This window comes from Olea europaea, chromosome 6, assembly GCF_002742605.1.
Source record: "Olea europaea var. sylvestris chromosome 6, O_europaea_v1, whole genome shotgun sequence".
Lineage (NCBI taxonomy): Eukaryota > Viridiplantae > Streptophyta > Magnoliopsida > Lamiales > Oleaceae > Olea > Olea europaea.
The window spans coordinates 21,067,330-21,087,714 of record NC_036242.1 but is presented as its reverse complement, the minus strand read 5'-3'; the positions used below and the strand labels follow the sequence as shown (position 1 = coordinate 21,087,714).

General features: G+C 33.3%; 2 protein-coding genes across 2 annotated transcripts; both read left to right on the top strand.

Annotated features, from left to right (window-relative positions):
* Positions 1-536: 536 nt before the first annotated feature.
* On the top strand, positions 537-2,260 carry LOC111396141 (UDP-glycosyltransferase 74B1-like). Its single transcript, XM_023022454.1, has 2 exons — positions 537-1,284; positions 1,427-2,260. The coding sequence occupies exons 1-2, from the start codon at positions 628-630 to the stop codon at positions 2,150-2,152; spliced, it is 1,383 nt and encodes a 460-aa protein (XP_022878222.1). The 5' UTR covers positions 537-627; the 3' UTR covers positions 2,153-2,260.
* A 15,786-nt stretch (positions 2,261-18,046) lies between these two features.
* Positions 18,047-18,547, top strand: LOC111395268. The gene has a single exon (XM_023021253.1). It carries the CDS (start codon positions 18,047-18,049, stop codon positions 18,545-18,547), a length of 501 nt encoding a protein of 166 aa, XP_022877021.1.
* The last annotated feature ends 1,838 nt before the right edge of the window (positions 18,548-20,385 follow it).

The window sequence follows — 20,385 nt, the reverse complement described above, 5'->3', positions numbered from 1 at the left end:
TTTATGTATCATCGATATCTAGTGGATTTATAAAAGATTTCATTATTAGAAGAATTTTAAATAATTTGGATGGATTTCAAACTTAAAAATAAATATAACCAAATTTTTTTGAAAGTCCACCTTATTTGATGAGATTCTTATAAAATTTGTAAAAATCTATTCAAATCCACGAAATTCATTAGAATTTATAATCTTTTAAAATTCATTAAAATTTAAGTTGACAACACCTCGCAAATTATTGGTTCAATTAAATATATAGAATCATAACTCATTTACCTATGATATGTTGTTGACACCTAAATTAAATTAATGGTGTTCAATACCACCAGTGTTAAATGAGTAATGCTACGTTGCCCCACCGGAATTGCAATTTTAGTCTAGGTTACGTTAGATGATATGTTAAATAAAAGGTAGAATTAAATGATCTATTTAATTCCACATATTATTTAATGGTACATTAAGATCATCTAAATTGGAGCATTAATCAAAATTATGTCAAAGATATCAATATTGTGGTGGAGGAAAGAGAGAGCTTTTGCTCCTATTTATATAGCCGTTCCATCAAACGAATTTGATTCATTCATCACTTTCAGTTTTATATTATAACTAGAAACAACATTTCAAAAAATGGAAGCTGCAGGCAATGAAAAATCTATGAAAATTCCTCATGTAATAGCGGTTCCATATCCAAGCCAAGGCCACATAAACCCTCTTCTGCAATTTGCAAAACGCCTCGCCGCAAAAGGCGTCAAAGCCACATTCGCCACCACATTCTACACCGTCAAATCTATCCACGCCACCAATGTGGTAGTGGAGCCTATCTCCGACGGCTTCGACGATGGAGGCTTTGCTGAAGCGAAGAAAGAAGATATCTACCTCAACTCATTCAGAGAAAATGGCTCAAGAACTTTATCACAAATCATTGAAAAATACGAAAAAACTGATTTTCCAGTCAATTGTATAATCTATGATTCGTTTTTGCCATGGGCTCTTGATGTGGCTAAGGAACATGGGATTTATGGAGCTTCGTTTTTCACCAACTCAGCCGCGGTTTGTGCCGTGTTCAGCCACATACACGACGGCTCGTTGACTCTACCAGTGGTGATTAAAGACAAGCCGTTGATTTTGCCTGGATTGCAACCATTGAGCGACTGCGATGTGCCGCGGTTCATCAGGGCACCGGAAAGCTATCCTGCTTATTTGGCTATGAAAATGAGTCAATTCTCAAACTTGGAGAAGGCTGATTATGTGTTTGCTAACACTTTCGAAGAATTAGAAGGCCAGGTGAGGCTGCAGTTTTTAAGTTACTTATTTTGTCAACCATGATTTTCAAAACTACATTTTTACTTGCAAAATTTTGTATAATTAGACAATAATTTATAGATTCTATTAACTTTTGAATTGTTTACTTTTCTTCTTGAAAAAGGAGGCAAAAAGTGTTTCAAACATCTGGCCTGCAAAGTTAATAGGTCCAATGGTGCCATCAGCATACTTGGACAGCAGAATTGAAGAAGACAAAAGCTACGGAGCCAGTTTATGGAAGCCCCTAAGTGAAAATTGCGTTACATGGCTCAAAAACAAGCCAAACGAATCAGTGATCTACATTTCCTTTGGTAGCATGGTTTCATTAACATCAAAACAGATGGAGGAAATGGCAAGTGCATTAATGTGCATGAATTCGTATTTCCTATGGGTCGTAAGAGAAACCGAACGCAATAAATTGCCCGCCGGATTCTTCGACTTGACCAAAGGAAAGGGTTTGGTCGTGTCATGGTGCAACCAACTCGAAATGCTAGCACACCGAGCCATTGGTTGCTTCGTGACGCATTGTGGATGGAACTCGACAATTGAAGGGTTGTGCCTTGGCGTGCCTATGGTGGGAATGCCACAATGGTCGGACCAGATGCCCGATGCTAAGTACATTGAGGATGTATGGAGGGTCGGGGTTCGGGTGAAGGAGGACGAATTCGGAATTGTGAAAAGAGAAGAGCTCTTGCATTGTTTAAAACAAGTTATGGAAGGAGAGAGAGGTGAGGAGATCAAGAGGAATGCAAGAAAATGGAGAGAATTGGCCAAGGAAGCAATTGATGAAGGTGGTACCTCAGATAAGTGCATCAATGATTTCGTAGGGAAGTTAAAGAGTGGCGACTAATTTTTTGTCTTTAATAATGTTAAATATTATTTAGGCTTCCCATTATTTCCTCGCTAAAATGAAAAATATGATTATTATTCATCATATCAAGTCATTATATTTAACTTTTTATCTTAGCTCACAATGGCGATATTTTTTATTCTAATTTTTATAATAATGTGGTTCCAACGGGGGCTTAATCTATCGTATCAATAATATGGAAAGTCAATATTATGTTTGTCATGATCATATCATTAGCATTTTTTACACAAATCGTCCCAATTATTTCAATTTTTATATTTTCATTTTCGGATTCATCAAATGCAAACGGTCCCTGCTATTCTTTTCCTTGTTAAAACCTTGTAAAATGACGAATTTACTCTTCTTTTTAAACAAACAAGAGAGAGAGAGAGAGAGAGAGAGAGAGAGAGAGAGAGAGAGAGAGAGAGCGCGCAAATGAATCGATGCCAAAGTCTTAAATCTTTTTAAAAAGTACAAATGAGTACCACTTAAAACAGTTAGATAAATAAATAAATAAATAAATAATATATATATATATATATATATATATATATATATATCCTCCAATCAACTCCACCTATATACCCTCCCCTCGAATTCCATGCCACCATAGCCATTAGGGGTGGGCGCGAGTCGATTCGGTTCGGTTTTAAGGATAATCGAATCGAACCAAAATTTTCGGGTATCTAGTAAATGGAACCGTCGGGTCCAAATATAATTATGGAACGGTTCGGGTTCAGTTCCGTTCGGTTCGATTCTGTACTCTAATTAAATTTTTTAACATTTATAACAACATTATATAAATACAACTAATGATACATTCAATGGTTTTGGAATGTCAGAGACTAGTGGACTATCTTGTTCAAATGATCACTACGATCAAAGTTTCGGTCGGCGGAGGTTACAGTTTCGATCGGAGGTCACAGCGTCGGTCGACGATTGTATAGGTTTTGGAATGTTAGTAAGGCTGGGAGAGTGAGTGCGAGAGTCGAGACAACGTTATGCACTTTAGTGTAGGTGTTTAGGGTTACTTAGTGAATTGGATCTTGTTGAGCTAAGAAATTAAACAATGAAATGGGTAATTGGGCCAAAAATTAAAAAAATTAGAAATAAAACAAATTATTGGGCCAAAAATTTGGATTTAGAAATTTTTAATTTGTTTAGAAACATTAAAATTAAAATAATTTGATTTATTCAATATAAAAAAAAATTAGAAAGATTCGGTTCTTATTCGATTTTTCGGTTCTTGGTCTAGAAGCGAGAACCGAACCATACCCGTCGGTTCTCAATTCAGATACTCGTTCGGGTATTTAATTTGACAAGAACCGTCGGGTTCAGTTCGGTTCGGTTCGGTCGGTTCGGGAGATTTGCCCAGCCCTAATAGCCACCTTCCAACTGTTGGATAAATAGGTTGAGTGGTTGACATTGGCATGAAATTTGAGTGGGACCCTATTGGTTATTTTGAAAGTTCAAGATTGATTTGTGTTATTTCCGTTAGAATATCGAAATTGTCTATTTATTTTCCAAAAATAAGGTTGGGATGAAAGAGAAATTGGAGCTCAAAGTGTGCCTTTTATGTATTGAAGAGAAACCAATTAAGGTTTGTCCCTCGTAGGAAAATTATGAAAAGCAAATACTACTTTATATAGGATTGCACTTTGAAAATGTGTCATTATGTATAGCATATAGGCTCTCTACGTGGAGAGCAGGAGGGCATATCGAACTGAAATAGGCTTCGGACCTGCAAATTGACCTCTTAGGAGAACTTATTATATACGAATTAATGGCATTCATGGGGGTTAAGCTTATATGTTCAACCTTTTTTCTACAATTCTAGACAAGAACAAGAAATACAGTATACAGTTTCTACATAGTCATACAATCCCTTGTTCTGTCTGGTATTTTTTTGGTGATATTGTTCTGACACAAGTTCCGTTCGCTTGAGTATCATTGGAGGGCTCAAATTCTATTATTCCTTCGTTGTATCCTAGGAGATAGACGTCCGAATTAAACCTCAAACACTTTCGGTGAGATAACGAATCTATTTTAAGGAAACTGTGGTCACACAGACCTCGGTTCAAATATATTTTTTTTCTTGTTTTTGACTAATTAGTTTCATTCAATTTGTTTTATTGAAATTTAATCTACTATATTTTGGCTAACTAGATTAATTTGTTCAGTTTATTGTAATTTAATATGCTATATTTTGAGTAGTATTCAAGTTCACTACACATATTATATATGCAAATTCGGTATTTAAGTTCATTGCATATACGATAAGTTGCATATATGGTTTGGGTCAATCTAGTAAGTTGTATATATGGTATGCGTCAATCCGATAAGTTGCACATATGATATACGTTAATCCGGCAAATTGCAAATTTGGTATATGTCCATCCGATATTTGTTAGCCTGGTATTCATTCACTAATATTTAATCCAACACCGACTACCACCACGGGAAAACTGCACATAAATCTCACATCTGTTATATTCGAATCCCCAACCCTAACATGTGTGTGTCTCTGGTCGGCATGGACCTTGTGGCTACAGCAATTTCCAAAAAGACAAGAATTCGAGGGATATGGTTAGCTCACAAAAATAACAAGGACAATTATTAATGAGGTTGTCCTCGGATAGAGAATACTAAGGAAGGAAAGGCGCAAACGTCATTTTCTAAAGCGGAATCAAACAGTATGAATAGTGAAATTGTGGTACTTGATGGCTTGCACATGTTTCATGTGAGAATATAGATAAAGTAAGGCACTATTTGTTGGAATAAGAAAGTAGAATTTTCGAAAAATTAAACAATTTCTTTTATCATCTAGATATTCAGTTATGCGTTGTATCAAAAATAAAGGATTCGAATGTTTGCCTAAATTCAATGGTTCATTCGTAAATTAATTTTGAATGACGAACTTTTAGCTTTTTGGATAACGAGTTTCTAGTTTTTTAATTCCAAAAACTTAATGTTCCAAACATCCATGTATTTTATGGTATTTTTCAAAGTTGATACAATACCAATAAGTGAACACCTTCTTTTAATTAAATCTAGAAACCACTTCTTAGACTGAACAATTGAATGAAGTAAGAAAATAATATTCTCTCTCTAAATTTGAACACTATGAAATTCTTACATTATATTTTGTTATAGTATAGGATCTCTATATACCATCTAGTCTTTGTTTATAGAAATAAAATGGTATCAATCCATATACGATAAGAATTCCACATTCAAATTAGAGTTTTAATTAAAATCCAAATAGGAGTTTTAATTAATATCTAAATCCAATTAGTTTATATTAAATTACATGTGTAGTCCTAGAATTTCATTTACAATTACAATTAAGTTTACCACTTTCATAGTAATTATAATTTAAGTCCTAAATTTTATAGTATTACAATTAAACCAAAAACTTTTATAATAATTCTAATTAAGTTTCAATAATTTACAGAGCTACAACAGGCACCTGATTGGATATATATTATCCAATCTCCATTAAATCCTGACTAGTCGATTCTAGTTCATCTAATATAATTATTAGTCTTTATTTTTCACTAAATGCAAAAAAATTGCACTCTTAGATTATATAAAATCACAAAAGCTAATGGTTCTATAATACTTTCTTCTAACCTATCTTATATTTACTTTATTTTCATTCGAGATTCAATATTAGGTAAAAGCATAAATGATTGTTTTGCCCTCTAATTATTCTTATTGACTTGATCATCATTCTCCTCAACGGTCCTGTGATCTAATTACTTATATTGACGTTTAGCTATCGCTAAATACTAACCTCAGATGTTAACCATTCAACATAAAATATATAAATAGTCGCTCCACCTATCTTTCAGAGCGATAATTCCTAACACTATTTTATATTTTCTACTTCGTTCATTTTCAAACTCTCAGTTCACCAAAATATTTGACCAATGAAATTGATCTCATCCATAGGCTATTCAAATAGCCATTAAACTCATGAAAAAATATCCATGACACTGTCAAGGAATTAAGATGAAATACTCGACGATCAAGTAAAATTTAATTCTTTGTAAGATCACACAATAGAATTAATCTTGACAGGTGGTCCATTTAATATACTCAAAGTATGCTAGTGTCACTTCTAACTATTTATATGATAAAGATAAATCACAAACCCGAATAATGTATCGGTCAACACTACAATCTTTCAGTATAATGTGTTAACCCTTATATATTGATTGTGAACAATTATTTATGATCAAAATATAAATTATGTAACACTATACTTTTTGACGTAAGCACCCGCTTATATTATCACAAGTGATTATCTGCATTTTAATTCAAATGCTCAATAATAATAAGTGCAATAAATAAATAAAATTACAATTGATTTATAATAAATTATTATTTTAACATTAAAAATATAGTATATGAACAAATACAATATTGTTATCATAAACTAGTTCAGAGCTGAAATCACCTCAGAATTTTGAATCCCCTCTTAATTGGAAAGGTATTTGAAATCCTACCACAGGCAGAAGGGTTGCATTGGGGATTATGGCTTGTGCTAAATGTTTGAAATAATTGGATTACGATCGCAGTAAATAAACATTCAAGGATGAAGGTTTCTCCAAGCCTAGTTTTCAATGTTTCTGATGTGTGCGCGCGTCTGTGTCGAGGAGGAATTATTAATGTTTATTGAAGACTAATCGGAAGTGACTTGTCAAAATATGAATAGAAACTATAGAGAGAAAGACTAACACCTTCTTCAAGAACTAAGGCGGGAAAGACTAGTATTTTCCATCAAGTGTGAATGCCTGGGAATTCTTTCCGTAGAATTTGTAATCATTGGAAAGAGACATGGAGTTATGTCCAAATCAACCTTCTGGTTGAAAACCAATAATTTTGGGAAGTTATCAATCATCCTCTCATCTTTCCCAAACATAACTACCACCACCGGCTAACGCGAGTTAGGGATAAAGAAAAGTCGAATAGATTTTGTGGTATTGGTGGTTCGCCTAAGGTGGTGGCCGCATGGAAGGGGTTAAGCAAGGGTAGGTGGGGTTAGTTGTAGAAGAAAGGGATTTTTTAACTTTTACATCTTTTAAAATTATTTTAAGTTGGACTCAATTGCATTTTATGAAAAGATTTGAGACTTTGACTGCAATTATTTCATTTTTTTTTTTTACATTTTTATTTTAAACTTCTTTTTTAAATTATTTTAAGTGGGGCTTGTTTGTGCTTTCGAAGTGAAATCATGGCTGCAATTTTATTTATTTATTTTATTTAAAGAGGATAGTAAAACGATCATTTTACAGGACTTTAATATATAAAATGGAAGACATGAACGATTAGCACAAAGTTTGATGATGAATTTGAGGGTTAGAAAACACTTTGCACTAAACATACCAATGATATGGACCTGTCTCAATCATCCTTCAATAAACTATAGCATCAACAAGAGAAGCTGCATCCCGTAGGGAAAGAGCCCCGTAGGCCCTTCGGGAAAGATTTTAAATTGTTCAAACTTTCAAATTTATTGTTTCTTAATTTTAAGTGGAAGTTTTCGTCTAATGTTATAGCCTCTTTAAATTTAAATTGATAAAAATTAAAATCAAATAATGTCTACAATTTAAAACAAACAAAACAAAAAACAAAAAACAAAAGAAAAGAAAAGAATAGAATAGTAACCACTACTCGGTCCCCACCACCCAACCAACTCTCTTGGCCATTTCACACTCCTATAGACGACTAACACCTTGTTTGCTCCAATCCCATCATCCTCGTTTGGGTTTCCGTGATCAACGCCAACCAACTACTTCAATCTCATTGGTTTTATGTAGGAGTGTTAAGTGGGTGAGCAGCAATTTGGCCATGTGAGCTATGTTAGGAATTTACCTATACATGTATTACGGGATTTAAAATATATTTCAATTTATTTCAAGGATCGTCTTTATGTTTAGATCGAAATTATAATTAGAATTATACTTTTAGTAAATTCTTCAAACTCCTTTAAGAATCCTAATCAATAACAATCACAATCTTTACTCACTTGGTCAAAGATTTTTATATCAACTTAAGTGAATGAAATATAAATAATAATTTCTTACTAACTAAAAGTGACGAATTCTCTATTGATCATTCAAAATCATCATATGATTTTTGATATATCCAAATGATATTGTATTAACAACTCTTGATTGAGCAACATCTAATATCGCCAATACATGATGATCCTCATATAATACTATAATAACCTCAAGTCGAATGATCAATTTCATTACTGAATGTTCGAGATTAATCATAGATATTGATAGTTATTCATGTGAAATCTCTATACTGAGTCTCCAATATTTTGTTCTCTTCACGAAATATCTAAGCGTCCATTTAAATGTCACTACAATTTTAACTTGTTAGATCAGCTACGTACTTTATAAGTGAAAAATGCCATGCGTGCTCCTTGTTGGTATATTCATAATAACGATATTCGTATCTCGTTATTACCTATGATCGTGAATAATCTAAGATTGCGTCTTATATAATTTATATCTGACAATCACAACTCCTTGTGAGTAACAAGTTACCAAAACTAGAACTACATACTCTATTAATTTAATTTATCATAATAATTACAATTCAATTAAGTAATAGATCTACCTTATCTAAAATGCAAATGTTATATATTAAAAGTAATTACACCCAAAATTGATTGAACCAACGGTACAACACTTACAAACTTCACTTATGTATCTAATAGAATAAGAGTTTACATGACGATCATGTTAATACAGCAATAACTTTTTGTCAATGGATCTCCAATATTATCACTTATGGAAACTCATTCTTTCTATGATCTTTTTAATGAGATTATACCGCCTTAACACATGTTTGAATTTTTGATGAGATCTTAGTTCTTTCACTTGAACGATGACTCTATTTTTATCACAATATAGAGGTTTGTAATCAACAATATTGGGAACTACTCCAAGTTCAATAATGAACTTCTAGATCTAGACCACAACTCTTGTTGCTTCTAAAGCAACAATGTATTAGACTTTTGTTATTGAATCTGGGTCGTTTCCTATTCAGAACATTTTCAACTAATCGCTTCATTATTAAGGGTAAACATATATCCCGATTCAAACTTACTATCATCCTAATCTAGCTGGAAGTTAGTGTTAGTGTATCAATGAACTCTCAGTTCATATTCTGCATATAGTATCATCTTGACACTACACACACACACAACACACATATATTAGGATGAGTCAAACAATCTTCTAAATCTTTTTATAAAGATTAAGATGTTTCTTCCATATCTTTCATGGAGAAAATCTTTGAAAATCATGCTTTCACCCATTGAAGCATAGAGATGTAATTTTCCATTAATAATATATCATATACACATATTATTAAGAATACAATGAAACCCTTACTTGTCTTCTTGTAAACATACGATCCATCTTCATTTTTTATAAAATCAAACTTTTTTATTGTTTCATCAATAAAAATATTTCAGCTCTTAGAGGCTTGTTTCAGTTCAAATATGGATCGGTCAAGTTTACATCTTGTTATCATCTTGAATTCAAAACCCTAGAGTTGTGTCGTGTATAATTCATCTAGCAAGTATGCATTAAGGGATACAATTTTAACATCCATTTTACCTTATCTCATAGTCATGATATGCAACTATTGTAAGAAAAATTCAAATGGACTTAAGGATGGGTACATGTGAAAAGATTTCATAAAAGTCAACTCCTTGTCTTTTTTGTAACCTTTTGTTATAAGCCTAGCTTCGTATGCGTGGATGTTTCCATCCTTGTCGATCTTTTTCTTATAAAAACCATTTGTAGCCTATGGGTTTTATCACTTTAGGTAGGTCGATCAAAGTCCAAACCTTGTTTACATCGAGTTCATTTTAGATACCTTGACTTTCTACCATTTCTTTGAATCAACGCTTGACTTTGTTTCTATGTAATGATTGGATTCATCATTCGTGATTAATAATGATTGATTAGTATTCGTGAATTTAAACCTTCTAGGAGGTCAAATGATCTTACTAGACTTACATGGATCAGAGCGTCTTTAGGAGTGTTTACCTTTTTATCAATAGTTTGTCCCTTAGCAAATGTGGGAAAGACTCAAGTTCATCTAATTTGTCACCTATTTTTGTAGACTCTTGAATCTTTTCAAGTTCTAATTTACTCCAACTGTCATCTCTTATAATGATCTCTTTCACTAGGAAGATGGCATGTCTTGAAACAAAGACTTTTTTCTCAATAAAATTGTAGAATTGACATCAACTTGTCTCTCTTAAATATCTTACAAATATGTAATTATCAAACTTAGACTTTAGATTATTCGATTCGGTGCACTTCACATAAGCGTTGCAAGTCCAAACTTTTATTTAAGACAAGTTGGGCCTTCTACCTTTTCCATAACTCGTATGGAGTTTTGTCATTTGATTTAGATTAAACACAATTTAGTGTGTAGCATAAGACCGTCAATGCATGACCTAAAAATAATTTTGGAAGGTTTGCATAGCACATCATTGATCATATCATATTGTTGTGGTATATGTAGCGAAGTTTACTGCGATAGAATCTGATTCTCCTTTAGATAATCTAATAGTTCTCATTTAAGATATTCTCTATCTTGATCAAATCTTAGTCTGAGAATATCTTTATTTATTTGTTTCTTTACTTCAAGTTTTAATTCTTTGAACTTTTTAAGAGTATCATGCTTGAATTTCATCAAGTATATATAACCATATCTAGAATGTTCATCGATAAAAGTGATAAAATAAGAGAAATCTCTTCTAGCAGTAACTGACATTAGCCCACATATATCAGTGTTTATTAAGCCTATAATTGTGCAGCTCTTTTTCCTTTTCCAGTAAAAGGAGGTTTGGTAATCTTGTCGAGCAAGCATGATTCGATTGTCAAATGATTCGAAATCAGTTGACCCTAAATATTCATCTCTATGTAATTTTAAAATGTATTTTTGATTTATGTGACTTAGTCATACAATGTCAGATATAGGTATTATTTAGATTGTCGCTTTTATACCGTTTGTCTTTTGTACTCACAATACAAGACTTTGTGTGTTTTTGTAATTTCCCATGATCATAAAATATTTTATCAAGATAAAAGGAACAATAACTACCCTTAGTATTAATTGAAAAATAATTCATATCAGAACATTAAATTGAAATAATATTTTTCATACTGACGGGAAAAAAATAACGTTTCTCTAATTCTAATACTAGGCCTGAAGGCAATGATAAAAAGTATATTCCTAAACATAATATAGCAACCCTTGCTCCATTTCAAAGCGTAGTTCAACTTTTCCCTTCCAATGGTCAACTTCTCTCTAATTTATGAATATTTATACAAATATGAGATTCATATCCAATATCTAATTTTCAAGAAGTTAATGAAGTAGAATATTAACCTCAATAAAAAAGATACCTGAAATAGAAGATTTAGAAAACCTTTTACCTTTCAAGCTCGCAAGGTTAGTCTTGTAGTTCCTTTTCCAACAACCTTTCACTTCGCAATGATAACAAGGGTCATTAGACTTTGTATGGTACCATCTTTACTTGGACTGCCTTCTTGTTTATCTTAACCTTCTTAGATGTTTTCTCAAAGCCTCTTTCAGACTTTCTCTTAGTGCCTTTAAAAGAATTGACGACCAAAACTTGCCCACTACCTACACTTGATATTAGGCTAAACAGTCTTAAGGGTAATCAACAACTTGGGGAGAGAACACTCTAGTTTATTTCATGTTAATATTCATGATAAATTGTGAATAGCTATTTGTTAGAGATTGTAGAATCAAGTCAATACTTAATTCATGATCTATGACTGGATACAATTAAGTAATTTCTCAATGAAGCATTCATCTTCAATATATGAGTATTGACTCAAGATCCTTATCATATGTTTCACTAGTATAGTTGTTTGAAAGTCTCATATCTTTTTGCATGTGATTGCTCATCATACAACTCATTGAGATAAAAAATCATATTATTAGCAACTCTAGTAATATAGTAGTAAACATCACACATGTTACAATACCATCGTCATCATTGTGTTTATTCTAAGAAGTCATCTCTTCCTCAGTAAAATACTCAATTGGTGTATCTAAAAAGGGCCACTCAAGAACATAATCAATTTTCTCATGCTTCAGAATAATTCTCAAATTGCGATGCTAATTAAGAAACTTCGGCCCAATCAATTTGTTGGCATCTAGCATGCCTATTAAATTCATATGGTTACTAATGATTAAAAGCTTTAAATGGCGAAAAGTAAAGAATTAACATATATAAAAAATGTATCAATTAATTTAACCCTTTTTTTGTTAAATTAATTGTGCTCATACTATTTAATTTAAAATTTGACCATCTGACATAAATTTACAGTAAACTTACTTGACTCCTAGTGGGTTAAGATCATATTTGATATGTTAAGACTTTTAGTATACTCAACAATCCTTAATAAAATATTTGATAGATACTATTAGAATTGTATCTCCACACAACTTTTGAATCTTTAAAATGACAACTCTTTGTCTTCACACATATCATGTATTAGCACTACAACAAAAGTAACTTTTTTAAACATTCATTTAGGACGTGCATATTAAGCATGTTGTAAAATAGACTATTTATGAAATGCTTTAAATGTATGTGTAAGAATTCAATTACTTGAAGTATTTATGACATACATTTATGGCATGTCATAAATAATCTATATTTACGGCATGCCTTATATGTAAGCATTAAAATGTTACAATTGATAACGTATATTCTTGCATGTTGTAAAATGTTTTCATGATTAAATATGTGGGATTTTTTCTCACAACAGAATTTTTTTCCCTTAATTTTTTCTTTTCTTTTTTCCTTTTCCTTCTTTATTTTCTTTTTTTTTTCCATTTTTTCTTCTATTTTCCAATTCTTTTTCTCTATCTTTTCTTTCTTCCCACTTTTCCACTTTCCCACGTTTTTTTCTCTCTCCTTTTCTTTTCTTTTCGTTTATTTCTTCTCATCTCCGTTAATCGATTCTCGTTTCAAATTTGAGCGGGAGGCATCATAATTAATCATCTGTTCATTGCAGTCCAAACTCTTTTCTCTTTTTGCCAAAAATCTTTTCTTCCCCTTCTCCACTGAATTGATCTCCATTACAATTTTCTTGAAATCAGACTACAAACCTGCATTTGTTGATTTTGGTGTTGGGTCAGGAGCCTTTTTGATCTATGGGCAAAGGGACTGGAATAAATCCATGGCCATGAAAGTGATTTCTTGATTTACTCAAGGTATTAGTATATTTCTTTGATTATATTTCGAAAATAACAATTAACAATCTCTGTTTACCCTATTTCAAAGCAACGCTTGTTTACGTGAATACTGATTAACTGCAGTTTCTTGTTCCAAATTCTAATTTAGTACATGAAATTTTGTATTTCTCCTGAAACTTTGATGATTGAGTATGATGATTGATTTCATTCTGATTAATCATTGGTTAGATTCTTGAATCTCGACGTTTAGGGATGCTTATATTTTATGAATGTTTTATTTGATATTTTCTTTGTTTCTTGGGTACAGAATTTGAGTTTCAACAATGCCGTAAAAAGTATGCTTAATGCACGTCTTTTATGGTACTCGTTACATGCCATGATGAATATAGTTTTAGCCCTACGCCGTAAACATACTATAAAAAGTAAATTTTGTATGCATCTAAAATTTATCTTCTTGAGTGTACTCAATAAATGATATATTTTAGTTAAGTTGAACCCATCATTAAAAAATATCAAATGTTTCATAATCTCATGGTTCACTATAATGATAGAAGTTAAATTATAAACCTAACTTAATATTTTTTTATAAAAGACCGGTTTAACGTGAAAATAAACATACATATGATAGTGTTTTTTTTTTAAAAGACCGGTTTAATAGAATCTGGAATTCTTTAATTTTTGCCTTCAAATTCGAACCTAAGCGATGAATTCTTTATTCTTCAATGTATCTTCTCTCTTTTTTCTCTCTAAAGTAGGCTTTCAATATCATAAGAATTAGGTCTCCTACGTTTTGGCCGGCTCTTGGTATAAATAAGGTGCCAAAAATTACACACCAAGAGTTTTCAAAACAAAATAAGGAAACGGAATTTTTTTACCATAGTTGAATCATGTGTACGCATGGTTCAATTGGTGTGTAAGCATAGTTTGCTTGAATTAACCTCTGAAGTGAAAATTTTCAACCATGCGTACGCAAGGCTTGCAGGCTCATGTGTACACGTGGTTCAATTTTTTGAGACCAATTTGCTTGAACTTTCTAAAGTGTGTGTTTTGATCATTTTCCTAAATTTTCCTTCTGTTGACTTCTCTTCAATTTCAATTGACTTTTGGTGTTTTCTGATCATCGTCTTGCAATTCAACTCAACTTTTGAATTATTACATTTTAGTCCCCAAACTTTAAATTTGCTTCATTTTAGCCCTTTTCCATTTTTTCTTTCAATTCTTCTTTGAAACATGAATTTTTCCTAATAAAAACAATAAATAATAAATTAGTTATTAATCTGTCCAAAAAATAACAAAATATCACCATTTAGGATTCCAAATAAGTATAGAAACTACACTTATCACTATTCAATCATTCTTTTGGTTAGCCTGTTTTCATTTTCCACGCAACACGTATTTTTCCCTTTCGCCAATCCATTTTGGTCACCCCTCATCCGACCTTTTCTATATCTTCATTGCATGTATAGTGCGTTTTTATGCACTTATTTAGTTCACAAATATAATTAAATTATTAGTGAAGTGTTTGATTTGTGGCTTAATTTCGTTTGATTTGTGTATTGTAGGCTATATTGATAGACATGGTGGAATCCACAAGAAAAGATTCGATAAAGGGCTAAAACAAAGCAAAGAGAAAATTTAGGGACCAAAGCACAAATACCCAAAAGATGAACCGAAGGGGGAGTCAAGCAATTGATTAAGCTAAGTACCAATCAGATGGCATAATGGAGTAATGGAATGACAAGAAACAAGAAATTAGGTCAAAATGGAAGAAAATAAAGTTTGAGGACCAAAACAGGAAAAAAATGGAAGTTTGTACTACTATGTGGTCGCATAGTGGTACTAGCCATGCAGTCGCATGACCCATGGCAGGGAATCTAGTGGCCTATTTTTGCTTAACTATGCGGTCGCATAGGTTAAAGCTATGTGGCTGTATAGCTCATTTTCGAGGCAAAATTTTTGGTTTCCTGTTTTCGATGAAATTCTTCTGGAACTTGTTCGGAACGCGAGATAAAAATCTAGAGCAGTCATATTTTAAAAAAAATGCATTGGGAGGCAAGAAAACACATCTTGGAGCGAATTTGAAGTGACAACAACGAAGGATTTTACGAAGATCTTCTTTTTTTCATGATTTTGACATTAGAATACGTTTTGATTATTTTAAATGGTTTATATGCACTTATTTTCTCTACAATTATTGTGCACATAATTTGTGTGAGTTTGTTGACTTGTTCTTGCATTTGAGAGAAGTGAAATAGGTTCGACATGGTATAAATCATTGTAAGGTCCGACAGGGGATAGAGATATACAGCTATTCCCTACTTAAAATCTTTAATTGCTTACAAAATTACAAGCATTCTTTTATATTTGCATCCGTCATAGAAATATAGGCTAGTGTTATATGAGAATAGGTTTAACACTGCTCGAAAGAGGGTGTTGGATAGATTTAGGAGCATTGATTTTTCAAAATTTTATCGTGTCGTCAAATTGTGAGATTAGGGTTAAATTGAACATTGCTCAAAAATTTGTGATCCTAGTGCAATTAACATTTATTGAATACAATCAATTTGCATTCCAAACATCAAATTTAATTCTAGTTCATTAAACCATCATTTTGCATATTTAGTTCATTCAAATCATAAACAATTGCATAAATTAGGGTTTTCTTGAGATTATGGTTTTCTTAGGTTAAAAATTCATTATCGATAATATAGTTTCGGTTAAGGCTATAATAGGTAAAATTGAACTACTCAATCTCTGTGGGACAATATTCGAAACTGTAACTTCCACTTTATTACTTGTTGTGAACCGTACACTTGCGGAAACAAATTGAAATCATTATTTCATGAACAAGTTTTCAGCACCGTTGCTAGGGATTGAGTTTTCGTTTAATCTTATTTACATTGACACTAATTCGAACATTAATCTCTAAATTCTCTTATTTTATTTTCATTACATTTTGTTATTCAAAGTTTTCCAGAATCTAAATGTCATTGTCGATTTTTCTTGTAGAATTTTTTTCTAAGATCTACTGTAGAAGACTTGATTCCAACCGATCCAAAAATAGAAGGAACTTTACATTGAATGCAGTGAGAAACTAGGAAAGCACAGCAACAAATGACTAATTTACAGAATAATCCCATCTTTCAAGCCAATGAAGGAGGGGCAATGGATGAAGGAAATATGCTTGTAGGAGATTTCATGACTCCTCAGATAATTCAAAGCTAGTCAAGCATCGTGTATCCACTGCTTGGGTAGCCTAATTTTCAATTAAAGACCAACATGATACAACTACTTCAAAATGAACATCAATTCTATCGCAGAGCTGAAGAGAACTAACATACGCACGTCTCTCACTTTTTGAAGATGTGTCAACACTTCAGATATCAAGGAATTCTAGATTATGCTATCAAATTAAGGCTGCTCCCATATATACTGCGCAACAAGGCAATAGAATGGCTAGATTCGCAACTAGCCGTCGGCATCACTACATGGAAAGATCTAGCATAGGAATTTTGCACCAAGTTTTTCCCACCTTCCAAAATTGTAAAGCTTAAGCATGACATACCTGTTTTCCATCAAGGCAACTCAGAGAACTTTAATGAAGCCTGGAATAGGTTCAAAAATATGCTGCGAAAGTGTCCACATCATGGGATTAGCAAGGGGCTCTAGGTCCAATATTTCTACATGGGATTACTTCCAGCCTTCAAGAGCAAGTTTGACTATTCATCTAACAGATCACTGTAAAAAAAAAAAATTGATCGAGCACTGAAACTATTTGAGACAATGGCTACTACATCAGCTATATAGACATCAGAAAGAGCAGCTCAGAAAAGGACACTGGGGTTTATGAAGTGGACGCATATTCTGTCTTGTCTGCAATAATTGACTCATTATTTCACAAGGTGGAAAATATGTCACAATCAACTAACACAGCACAGACAAAGAAAGTCAGTTGTGAGGAATGTAGAGCTGAACATGTAATAGCGGAATATCCTATCTTAGTACAAAGAATAGAATGGGCAGATTTTGCTCAATGGGGACAGCGCCAATAGAATAATTAGTATGAGGAAACATACAATCCGAGTTAAAAGAAGCATCCTAATTTTTCTTGGAGCAACCAAAATCAGAACAGGCCACAGCGTCAGTATCAACAGCAAGAGAAAAAGCCACATATGGAAAAGATGTTCAAAAAATTCATGGAAAAGACTAATCAATACATGGAAGACAATAATCAGTTCATGAGAAAAATCGAAGCCACTCTTCAAGATCAAAATGCCGCCATGAAAAATATAGAGACTCAAATGGGATGGATGACAGTTGCTTTGACTAGCAGAGCAATAGGTAGCTTGCCAAGTTATACGGAAATAAACCCAAAAAACATGCGAAGGCAATTACAACTTGAAGTGGGATGTAGCTACTTGAAATACACGACAGAAAGCCAAGTGTAAACAGAGAAATAACACATCCTGCGACAGAAGAGACCGTGGAGCATGACGAGCAGATAAATGAATCTACCTCAATGGAAGGTTTAGGTACATCACATGATAAAGCAACAGCAATCGTCAACCCTCATGAGCCTCCTATTCCATTTCCACAGAGGTAAAGAAGCAGAAGATGGGGAAGCAATATAAGAAGTTTTTTGAAGTTTTCAAGAAGCTCCATATAAACATCCCACTTGCCGAAGCATTAGTCCAGATACCTAGCTACGCAGAGTTCTTGAAGGACATCTTATCAAATAAATGTAAGCTTGGGAAACATGAGACAATTATGCTGACTGTGGAATATAGCGCCAGAATTCAGAAGAAACTTCCACTGAAATTGAAAGATCTAGGGAGTTTCACCGTCCCTTGCACTATTGGTGAAGTATATTTTGAAAAAACTTTATGTGACCTTGGTGCAAGTATAAATTTAATGCCTCTGTCTATATTTAGGAAACTTGGATTGGGAGAGGCCAAGGCTACCATTGTGACATTGCAGTTAGCAGACAAATCCTTGACACATCCACGAGGGATAATTGAAAACGTGCTGATCAAAGTGGAGAAATTCATCTTCCCTGCATATTTTCTCATTTTGGATATGGAGGATGACAAGAATATTCCATTGATATTGGGTTGACCCTTCTTAGCCACAAGCAGAGCTCTGATTGATGTTCATAAGAGATAGTTGATTCTAAGATTGGGAGAAGAGCTGATTTTTTTAAATGTTTTCAAGGCGATGAAGCTACCTACAGAGTCAGAGTTATTTCCAGATCGATGTGATTGACTGGTGGTTCAAAATTCATTCTTGCTACATAATTCATTAAATGCTTACGATCTTGCATTGCACACTCTCAATCAACACATTTCGATTCTGTGGAGATCGAAACATGTGCAAGATTTTTGGATACCAACCTACTTTATACACCCAAAAGGTATTTTGAGGAGCTTGGTACAGGACTAAAAAAACCACTACCATCCATTCAGCAGTCATCTAAATTGGAACTCAATCAATTGTCACCACGTTTCAGATATGACTACTTTGAGGAGTCTTGTACACTCCCGGTCATTATCTCGAACACAGTCAGCGAAGTAAAAGAGGAAAAACTGCTTACAGAGAGAATAAAACAACGATTGGATGGACTATAGTAGATATCAAAGGGATCAGCCCTTCACTGTGTATGCATAATATTTTCATAGAGAAGAATTTCTAGCCAACCATAGAGAGTCAAAGGATGTTGAATCGTAATATGAAGGAAGTGGTCAGAGTAGAGGTATTCAAGCTTCTAGATGCAAAAATCATATATTCGATATCAGATAGTGCATAGACTGGCCCAGTCCAGGTGCTGCCCAAGAAAGATGGAATCATGGTAGTGCCAAATGAGAAGAATGAGCTAATTCCTACCAAAACAGTGATGGGATGGAGGGTTTGCATCGATTACCGCAAACTCAATGCAGCTGTAAGGAAAGATCACTTTTCCCTTTTGTTTATTGATCAGATGCTGGAAAGATTAGCAGGTCACTCACATTGCTGCTTTCTCGATGGGTATTCAGGTTAAAATCAGATACCAGTAGCACCAGATGACCAGGAAAAAACAACTTTCACTTGCCCCTATAGTACCTTTACATACCGAAGGATGCCCTTCGGCCTTTACAATACTCCTGTCACATTGCAAAGATGCATGATGGCAATTTTCTCAGACACGGTAGAAAAGTTTATAGAAATATTCATGGATGATTTCTTGGTCTTTGGGTCTTCGTTTGATGAGTGTTTAGAGCACTTGAATTTGGTCATACGAAGATGTAGGAAAACTAATTTGATATTGAATTGAGAGAAATGCCACTTCATGGTACATGAGGGGATTGTGCTAGGACACCGAGAAAAGGGAATCGAAGTGGATAAAGCAAAGATTCGGATCATTGAAAAGCTACTGCTACCTACATCAGTTAAGGGTATTCGCAGTTTTTTGGGACATACTAGATTTTACTGAAGATTCATCAAGGACTTCTCAAAAATCACTAAGCCACTATGTAACCTATTGATGAAATACGTGTCATTTGAGTTTAATAAGAAATTCCTGATAGCTTTCAACACTTTGAAGTAGAAACTCACGTTAGTGTCGATAATTGTAACACCAGATTGGGAATCACATTTTGAACTAATGTGTGACGCCAGTGATCATGCCGTGTGTGCAGTATTGGGACAGCGAAGAAATAAAGTTTTTCATGTGATTTACTATGCAAGCAGAACACTGAATGATGCTCAAATTAACTATGCAACCATTGAAAATGAGCTATTAGCTATGATATATGCATTTGACAAATTCAAGTCATATCTTGTCGGGTCTAATGTTATAGTCTACATAGATCATGCTACACTGAAATATCTAATGATAAAGAAGGATGCTAAGCCGAGATTGATCCGTTGGGTATTATTGCTGCAAGAATTTGATATCGAAATTCGAGAAAAAAAAGGAC